The 9,958-nt window shown below is 45.9% G+C and overlaps 1 protein-coding gene across 1 annotated transcript; it reads right to left on the bottom strand.

The window, feature by feature from the left end:
* Positions 1-553: 553 nt before the first annotated feature.
* Positions 554-4,774, bottom strand: DRD1 (dopamine receptor D1). The gene is made up of 2 exons (XM_061429985.1): positions 4,212-4,774; positions 554-4,117 (listed from the first exon to the last, which is right to left on the bottom strand). Exon 2 carries the CDS (start codon positions 3,612-3,614, stop codon positions 2,274-2,276), a length of 1,341 nt encoding a protein of 446 aa, XP_061285969.1. The 5' UTR covers positions 3,615-4,117; positions 4,212-4,774; the 3' UTR covers positions 554-2,273.
* Positions 4,775-9,958: the final 5,184 nt, after the last annotated feature.

The raw sequence follows: 9,958 nt of genomic DNA, 5'->3' as shown, positions 1-9,958 counted from the left end.
GTTTAGCAGGATCAATGGAAGTTTTGTGTAAGACTTTTAAATAAGCCCAGTATCACAGTCTGTATATTTTCTCCAGAAAGAAATTCTTATATTGTACTCTTAAAACAAATACTAGTCATACAGTGGTTGCCATTAAGTCACAGGTCCATGACCACACAGAACAAGCCAGTCTTTTCTGTAATTTTTATGTTATTTAAAATCTCTAGACTCTTAGAAAGTAAAAATAGAGATTTTAAAAGTCTTTTCAATCTGTAAAATGAAAAGGAGAGTAATTCCTTGAGCAAAGAAGGAAGTGTTTGTTTTTTTTTTAATTTTTGGTGGGGGGAGGGGGGAGAATGTTTTTGAGACAGAAGGAAAAGTTTATAGCCCAAAGCAACTTTCTGTTTAAGTATCCAAAGGCAACATATGCCACACATAAGAGGAGACTACCACTAAAAAGAAAAAGAAAAGCAACATATCCTTGAAAATGCCCAAGTTTTCTTACGTGTAGATCTGAAATATTCTAGTGTTTAAAACTCACTTAACTACTGTAGCACAAATGCAACATTCAGGGTGGTTTTGAGTTCACAAAATAATTTTATTATATGTAAGAAAGCATACAGGCAGTAAAATTAAGAAAACATTCACAATGCATAAATAACACAGACCTGATGCAGGAGATAGTTTTCAGTAGATATCTTCCTTGTTACCCACTACATCTGAATGTTGAGTCAATTACTTATCCACAAGAATACTTTGTAAACATTTCCAAAAAATTCTCTTGAAATGCCCCACACGAATTAGTATCTGGCAACAGAGACTCAGAATACTTTTTACAATCCAGGTGATGACACAGGAACTTGATGCCAAAGCACAGAGAAAGGGCTAGCATTTGTCAAAAGAGATGCTGATGGCTTTAGGGTGCTTAACACGAAAGGAGAAAGGGGCTCCTGTTTTTTCCGCCAACAGAAGTGTCTTACTCAAGGATGATAACGAGGCACTATCTGCTAGTTTTATACCATTAACAGTTAGACTTTTTAAAAGAAATCAATTCTAAGTTCAGATTAAAGCATTACCAAAATAGCCCCACTGAGCAGCTTGGCTGGTAAGACGGAGAGGAAGGACTTGACCTTTGCCCCTGGGTGAGACTCTTGTGACACACGAGTTAAGGACACTCACTGTCTTCACTGCACATCTCTAACCAGGGCAGTCATTTATCTGGTTCAGAAAAGCTATCTGACACAGGATATGAGCAAAGACAAAGAGGGCCAATTATTTTACATAAATACAAAATGGCATATACTTTTTATTGCCACCTAATATAAATTTCGAGTTGGATTCTTCTTCAGCTGACTTTTATTTCAGATATTTACAGAACTGCAAATCATTCTGCTGGGAAAGTCTTTGTCACATAAAAAATTTTGAACACAAGAGTGGCTATGCTTTTTTAAAATCTTTCAAAATCTTTTTAGGAGAATAAAGCTATCACAGCATTTGTCAATTCTCATCTCCTATTTAGCTGTGCCAATAACTTTTAAGGAACAGTCACAGCTTCATTTTCTGTTCGTCTTTGCTGCGTTTCTGGAAGTTACAAATGAGCATTTAGGCTCTCAGAGAGTCTGTGTTTGTTTCATTGGCTTACAAAGTGCTAGTCAAATGAACAAAATGCTATTTTAAGATCTCAGATAACTCATTCTATTAAATATGATAAATATAGATTTAATATAATAAATTTAAAATATCCATATAATACAATAAATAAATAAGACCAATATCAACTAAGCATCAATTCTGGGAGAAAAAAAGTCCCATTCCTACTGTAAGGCTCAATTTTTTTTTTTTTTTTAGGAATAATTTATAAAGGCATGCACCTACCTTTACAATCTGAAAACTTTGCTTGGACCAGTGTTAGCACCTGTTTGTACACAGCAAACTCAACCCTTCTCATTTCCTTCCTGGAAAGCTTCAATTTTAAAGCGAAGCTGTTCATTGTTGATTCTTTGCCCTATTTTAAAGTCCTAAGAATCAGTTTCTAAAAATAACTTTGGAGCCAAAGACAGGTCCCTTGTGAACATTCGCTTCACCTGTGTCCCTCCTGATTCACTATGAACACCACAGAAAACACACTGGAACGCAGATTAAAGTGTAGATAGCTGTGTTTTGAGGGGAAGCAGCAGGGGAGAGCTCGCCCGACATCTCGAGTCTCAGCACGCCTTAGTTTTCTCACCACGAGCCTCAGAGAAAACTCTTGCAGCTTTTGGGACGAGCGTGACTGGCAGGATTCGCCCCAGGGCTCAGGTCGGGTGCTGCCCGTTTTGTGTGATGGGCTGGATCTTCTCAAGAGAGACGTCAGTGTCATAGTCCAAAATGACAGACAGGGCTGGGGACAGCTTCTCCAAGGGCTTGGCTATTCCCACCGCCTCCTCCTTCTTCAGGCCCTCAGAGGAGCCCACAGCGTGTGGGATCAGATACACCACATTGCAGTCCTTGGAGATGGAACCCCGAGGCTCGTGATGGCTGGAAAACACCACAGCCCCATTGTTATTGATGCTAACCGTCTCTATGGCATTATTCGTCGTCGGGCAAAGCCTGTAGCATCCTAAGAGGGTGGAAAATGCCTTCCGAAAATCAGCATTAAAGGCATAAATGATGGGGTTCAAGGAGGAATTAGCCCACCCAAACCACACAAACACGTCAAAGGTGATGGAATCGATGCAGAAGGGCTTGGTCTCTCCAGACCCACAGAAGGGCACCATGCAGTTCAAGATGAAGAAAGGGAGCCAGCAGCACACGAACACCCCCATGATCACCGACAGAGTCTTCAGAACTTTAGTCTCTCTTTTGAAGGACATCTTAAAGGAGCTTTCTGGTTGAGAACACTCCATGGGGTTTCCATTACCTGTAGTGGTCTGGCAGTTCTTGGCATGGACTGCTGCCCTCTCCAAGGCTGAGATACGCCGTATTTGTTTCTGGGCGATCCTGTAGATCCTGGTGTAGGTGACAATCATGATGGCCACAGGGATGTAAAAGCTTATTAGAGAGGATGAAATGGCATATGTCCTGCTCAAGCTGGAGTCACAGTTGTTGATGGTCTTGCCCAGGGAAGTGGCGTTCCCCTCAGAGGGACCTGTGGGTTTCGCCTTGTGCCAGCTGAGCTGCACGGGGATGAAGGAGATAAGAACCGACAAAGTCCATGCCACACTGATCAGAATGAAGGCTGCCTTGGGGGTCATCTTCCTCTCATACCGGAAGGGGCTAGAGATGGCCCAATACCTGTCCACACTGATCACACAGAGATTGAGGATGGATGCGGTGGAGCACATGATGTCAAAGGCCACCCAGATGTTACAGAAGGACCCGAAGGGCCAGAAGCCAGCGATCTCGGCCACTGCTTTCCAGGGCATGACCAAGACGGCCACCAAGAGATCCGATACAGCCAAGGAGATGACGAAGAAGTTGGTCACCTTGGATCGCAGGTGGCGGAACCTGATCACGGCGGCACAGACCAGCGTGTTCCCCAGGAGGGTGGACAGGATAAGCAGCGACAGGAAACAGGCTGTGAGAATGCGGAAGGAGAAGTCCCTCTCCGCCACCAGCCCGGTGCCTTCCATGGTAGACGTGTTGAGAGTCCTCATCTTCCTGAGGGTGAGCACAAGGGGGCTCGGACACCCCCAAGTTCCTAAGCAGGGATTGGGGATCGGTCAGACCTGCAGGAGTCCTCACGGGCCACGCAGCCCCTTGCCCAGCCCCACTTGCTCTTCTGGGTGGAGGTCCTCACCAGCATTCCACCAGACGGCTGCAACAACCGAGTGGCAGGAGCCTGCCCGTGGCAGTCCGAGTCAGCCCCTTGGAAGGTCCCTCTTGCTCTCTACAACTGTCTTCTGACTTCCTTGCTCCAGGTCACTGTCGTGGGGACAAGATGACCTTTCAATGCCTCCTGGAAAGCCCTGGTTATTTAGCATATTCTAAGCTGTCAAACCAGAGACTCTCAGGCCTCTACCGAGCTAGTCAACTGTCGTCACATTCCGGGTCTGTGGCCTCTCTGGTGGTGACAGATAATTCTCCCCTCTGAGGCGCAGCTTAAAATACATGCCCCGCTCCTCCAAGCCCCGGGCTCTGCAGCAGCTCCCCTAAAGCCCTAGAAAGCAAAGAGAAAGCAAAGGTCGTTTGCCGAAAGGAGCAGATCGCATCTTCACTGTCAAGCCCAACCCAGCTCCCTCTGAGCCACCTACCTTGCCTTGGGGTTGTCTCTCTCCAAGCCCCCGGGAGCTCCTGGAGCTCGGAGAGCAGTCTTCGGAGGCGATGCCGCGCCAGGGCACCCAGGAGGCGCGCCTGAGTCCTGCCCTGCGCGCGCAGCTTGGGTTCCGTGACCGATGAGCAAAAATCGCAGGAGCAGGTTTGGGACAAGGATCCCGGGCCAGGTCTACAGAGAGCTGGCGTTGCCCCCCACTGCCTGGAATGGCTGGAGGCGGTTCAAAGCGGACGAGACCCCGGGAAAGGGCTTCCAGGCTCTCGGAGAGAGGGCACCCCCAGTACTACTCACCTGGGCAGCTACCTTTCTCCCGGGGCCGAGCGCCCGGGCACCCCTCGAGCTGCCTCTGGCCCCTCGGGGATGAGCCCTGCGCCTTCCCGCGGAACTGCCCGCTTCCTCCCGAGAGCCCGTGGGCACACGAGGCAGAGAGAGCCGAGCTTGTACCGGAGGGCGCCCGGGCCGGCCGGATTCCCTCGGGGCACAGCCCACCCCGCCCCCGCGTCCCCTCCCCTGCCCCGGAGGCGGGCCTCGCTTGACAGGCAAGAGTTGCGGGCGACAGCCGCACGTGGTTCGCCCGGCTGGTGCCGCGGGCGAAAGGGGTGGGGGGAGCCCAGCTGAGTGCTTGCCCGTCCCGGGTTACCCCGCCAAACCCCGGGCCCCCGGAACCCGGGACGGCACCGGGACAGGGGCCCGTGAGAAAAGACCCCTAAGTGAAAGCCTCAAGCAAGCCCGAGTCTCCAGGAAGCAAAGCTCCGCGCGCCATCCAGCGCCTGCGGGGGTCAACCCCATGCCCTTCTCATGACCAAACGCAAGCTGGGAGCCGGCTCACTCTCCCACGCACATCAACCTCCAGAACAGCCCGGCTCCGACAGGCGCTGCCTCCAAGGGCCCCTCAACTGGGATGAAACGTGCCCCGCGAGCGCCTGTACTCACCGGTCGCCGGGAGGGCTCCGCGCAGGAGCGCGCCTGGGCGGGTGCGCTCCACTGCGCCCCGAGGGCGCTCACCTGGCGCCCAGCTTGGGCAGCGCGCGTGTCCACGGCTGTGGTCAACGCCGGACTGCAGCCTTTGCCCGGCGCTCGGCGAGCGCTGCAAGCCCAGCGCCACGCTTTCAGCGGGCCCGGGGCGCCCTCTGCCGGCCGTTTTGGCTTCCAGCGCCCCGACTGCGCCCTCTCAGACCCCAGCCTCGCCGCGCCTGGACCCACACTTCCTCGACCATGACTGCCAGAACCTGGGAAAGCGGGTGGAGTTCTCTGCTTTAAATCCCTAAAAACTGACAAGGGTGAAAATTTTCTTTTGCTGGCACTTCATTCCTTGAGCCAATGTACAATATTTTCCAGAGCGCTTACTGCATGTACCAAGAGCTACAGGATAAGCAAGATGTAAGCTCTTCTCCCAAAGAGTAAACCAGAGAGATCTGGCATTTACTGAACAGACTCTGGGTCCCAGACACACGCCATATGTCGCCCACCCCTTAAAAAAAAATATCCCTCCTCTTAAACTTCCTCATCTCCATTCTGCCCAAGTGGAAAATCAGGTTCAAAAATGTACCCAAAGTTACAGGGTTGCTGAGGGTGTGCCAGCTGCCTGACTCCCACCTTCGTGTTATTTTCACCTACACATCACTGCCTTCTGGGAACTCTGAGTCTAGTCTGGGATTCCACGAACTACATAATTACCCACAAAGCTTATTTAAGGAAAGGACAGGATGGAAGCAAGGGAGCCTGGAGATGACTGCCTCTGAGCCCCTCCCCTGCTGTCCTGGACAAAATCTCAGGGAACAGACTTCACAACTAAAAGGCAGAAATTACCTTTATGTAAATGGTGACATCGCAGTGCCTTGCTGTGCCTTCCTAAGAGTAGGGAAGATAAGCGAGTAGTTTCCATGTCAGACTGCCTGGCTTCCTGTCCCTACCCTGCCACCGCCGGTCATATATGCCCTCTCCCCTCTCCGAGCTTGCTTTCTTCCTCTATAAAATAGTGACGGCATAAAAGGTTTGTTCTAAATATTCAAGGAGATGATGTTTGTTGGGGGCTTGGCACGGAGCCTAGGACCCAGTCAGTTCCCTTTCCTGGTAGGAACCCCTGGGGGCTCATTAGAAAATCTATAGTCTTATTTCGCTGAGAACCTCACCCCACATTGAAAGCCACAATTTTCTTGGTAAAAACCCTGACTCTAAATAATAATTCCATTCAATTAGCCAGTACAAGCTGCACCTTGGTTTTCAATGAAAGAACCGCATTACAGACAGCAGACCCTCCTTCGCTCCCATACCCAGCTGTTCTCCCATCCTCACCTTTACTGTCCCACACAGTGGGACATGGGGCATGAGTCATGGTCACAGATGCAAGCTTTGCCACAAACCTGCCCAAAGAACCACATGCTTGCAGAGTCTTAAAGCCATGCTTAGCATAATACTTCCAGACCATTTTCCTTAAAGTAGTCATTCCCCAAACTTCCTGGCTGTATTGCATCTTTCTCTCCCTTTTCCTAACAAGTGAAAGGATATGCTTCTGGTTGAAGATAGCCATGTCAGCCTGAACATTCTACCCATGAACTCCCCACATTCTGCCCACCCACCCTGGAGTGTTTCCACTGCGATTACCCAGAAACACACAGGTAGGGAAAATTCAGCAATAACCTTAAAGGCAGGAAGCAGGGAATCCTTTTCTGGAGAATAAAAGGCAGATTGTAGTGACTGAGCACGCATGAACAGGATTGAACTGGAGGAAGGAGTTGACCCGGGATTTTTCATCTGAGAAGAAACTCCATGAGAACACGCTACAAGATAAAAGTAACAGGGCCTGGAGGTCAGGACAAGGCCAGTGTGAGGTGTAAATTTCTAGTGATTCCCCTGAGAAATACACCCAGCGTCCAAACCTCCCAGAGTCAATAACCCTGGCACTTCCCACTGCTCTTTAGATCAGAGCCCAGTGGCAACCAGTCTGATATCCAGTGGCGTCACATTCAATGAAACAACAGTTCAACAGCTGAAAAGTATTTGAACTGAAATTTAAATATGAACCAAAACCTCCGTTGGAGGGAAATGACTTTCACATCACACTTCATATCCTCTTTCTCTCAAGCTCAGCAGCTGCTCAACAACAACCACACACACACACAAAGCTTTCTTTTCTTTGCTTGAAAAATTCCCTAAATTCTTTCCAAGCTATCCCACACTGACCTGTGTCTTTTTCTCTCAACACATTCACCTGAAAAGTCTAGGTTATCAAATCTACATATTGTACAGCTTGAGAAGTATATCTTCTAAGAGAAAACTTCTGCCATTTTTACTGTCTGGACCTCCAATTTTCTCCTTACCCATAACATATACCCCCCCCCCGCCCCGAAAAGACTCAGGAATGCAGCTAGAGGAGGGAAGACTCTGTGAATACCTAACGGGATAATTTTGTTTCCTGTCACCCAAAAAACGAAAGAGTTGGACAATTTCTTACGATTCCAAGACGGACTCCTGAGGTCTCTTTCTGGCAAACGTAGGTTATTGATTTTTGAACGTCATTGCTAATGGAGCAGGAGAAAGGAAAATGTAACTTAAATCTCAGGGTTTTTTCCACTTTGCAGAGAGTGTGAATTTCAGAGGAACTTACAGTTTGGCTAGAAAGTGAGCATGTTAGTTGCTCGGTCGTGTCTGACTCTTTGTGACCCCATGGACTGTAGCCCGCCCGTCTCCTCTGTCCTCGGAATTCTCCAGGCAAGAATATTGGAGTGGGTAGCCATTCCCTTCTCTTGGGAGGATCTTCCAACACAGGGATCAGGTTTGGGTTTTTTCCCCCATGTTTTCTCTCCCGAAGCCAAGGTGAAACAAAATCTTCCGTTTTGTTCTATAAAAATCTCCCCCACAAACATCAGGAACTGAATATAAATGCAAGCAGGTATTAGCATTAGATCGTGCCGGGAATGTAAACCTCAGCACAAAAGCACCTTTGTTTCCCAAATTGGCATGTCTTTTAAGCACTACCATGATTTATGCACTGCAGGGAGGGGGAAGTTAAAATGTTGCTTTTCAATAAATTTTTATTTGGCATTTGTAAAAGTAAATGAATGCAGAAGGCACGCTATCATAGGGGAGCTTAAGCTCATAAAAGACTAAATAAAACAACTGATCTGTCAAGTATAACAAATGAAATATTTGGGAGGCTTTAGGATATTAGCTAATAGGATATTAGCTAATTTAATTAATTTAAATTAGCTAATAGGATATTTAATTTAAATTATATTTAATTTAATTTAAATTTAATATTTAATTTATATTTAATTTAACTTAAATTAGCTAATAGGATATTAGCTAATTTAATACCCTAAAGTGATTGCTTATAATGTTAGTGAGAAGAGATAAAGGTTGGCTGACCTTGACTAAATAGCTAGAATGCTTGTTTTACATCATAAATACAACTTCTCTGAAAATTCCTGATCCCATGTTGAAATTTCTTCTCCTATAGCTTATTATATGATTCAAAAATCAACACTATTAAAAATTTTAAATCCACAAGTACCTCGTTGGGTGGAGTCTGCGAGGTAGTCCATCTCACATACTGTGTGTGTGTTACTGTTGGGTCTTTCTTGGTTGCCTTTGCTCTCTGTTGTCTGACTTCTGTAGGCTTCCCTGAGTCGTTTTTATGATTTCTTTTTATCTCCTTCATTGCCTTATTGTCTATAATCCTTTGTTTTGATATTTTCGTGCTATTTTCATGCTTTAGGGTTCACATCATATACATGAGACGATGTATAAGATGTAGTTACAGACATAACGGTTTTACTGTGTTTCACAGATATTGTGTGTTTTACAAATTGAGGATCTGTGGCAACTCTGAGCAAATCTGTCAGTGCCCTTTTTCCAACAGTGCTTGATCGCTTTGTGTGTTTCTGTCACATTTTTGCAATTCTTATAACATTTCAAAGTTTTTCATTAATTTATATTTGTTATGGTGATCAGTGAGCTTTGGTGTTCCTGCTACAACTTGCTGAAAGCTCAGGTGATGGTTACCATTTTTTAGCAATCAAGTATTTTCTTAAGGTATGTACAGTGCTATTGCACACTTGGTAGACTACAGTATAGTGTAAAACACAACTGTGTATGTACTGGGAAATCAAAAAATTTGTGTGACACATTTTATTTGTGATATTCACTTAATTGTGGTGGTCTGGAAATAGACCCACGGTAGCACTGCAGTACGCCTATATATATCTTCTATCAGACATATGTATGATATTTTACAGATCTGTGAAAGACACGTTATGTCTTATACATCTTTTTCATAGACTGTCTTCAAGTGAAATGCACCATTGTTTGTATAGTTAAGAAATTCACAATAGTATTTTTCTATGTCTTTCCTTTCAATCTTTGTGTTGTTTTGTCATATATTTTACTTCTATAATGATATAAATCCCAGAATACATCATTGTAATTTTTCTTTAAATAGTCAATTATCGGCAGCACTGTTAACAATATCCAAGACATGGAACCAACCTAAAAGTCCACTGACGGATGAATGGATAAAGAAGATGTGATATATAAATACCCAAAGGACACTACTTAGTCATGAAAAAGAATAAAATAATACCATTTACAGCAACATGGATGGACCTAGAGATTATCATACTAATTTAAGTAAGTCAGATAGAGAAAGACAAATATCATATGATATCATTTTAACATAATGTAAAGTATGACACAAATGACCTTATCTATGCAACAGAAACAGACTCA

Source organism: Bos javanicus, chromosome 10, assembly GCF_032452875.1.
Source record: "Bos javanicus breed banteng chromosome 10, ARS-OSU_banteng_1.0, whole genome shotgun sequence".
Lineage (NCBI taxonomy): Eukaryota > Metazoa > Chordata > Mammalia > Artiodactyla > Bovidae > Bos > Bos javanicus.
The sequence above is the reverse complement of the archived record's forward strand: the minus strand, read 5'-3'. Positions and strand labels throughout refer to the sequence as shown.

Bases quoted from the DNA above. Each gene is read 5' to 3' on its own strand.
- DRD1 (XM_061429985.1), bottom strand. From the start codon at position 3,614: ATGAGGACTCTCAACACGTCTACCATGGAAGGCACCGGGCTGGTGGCG.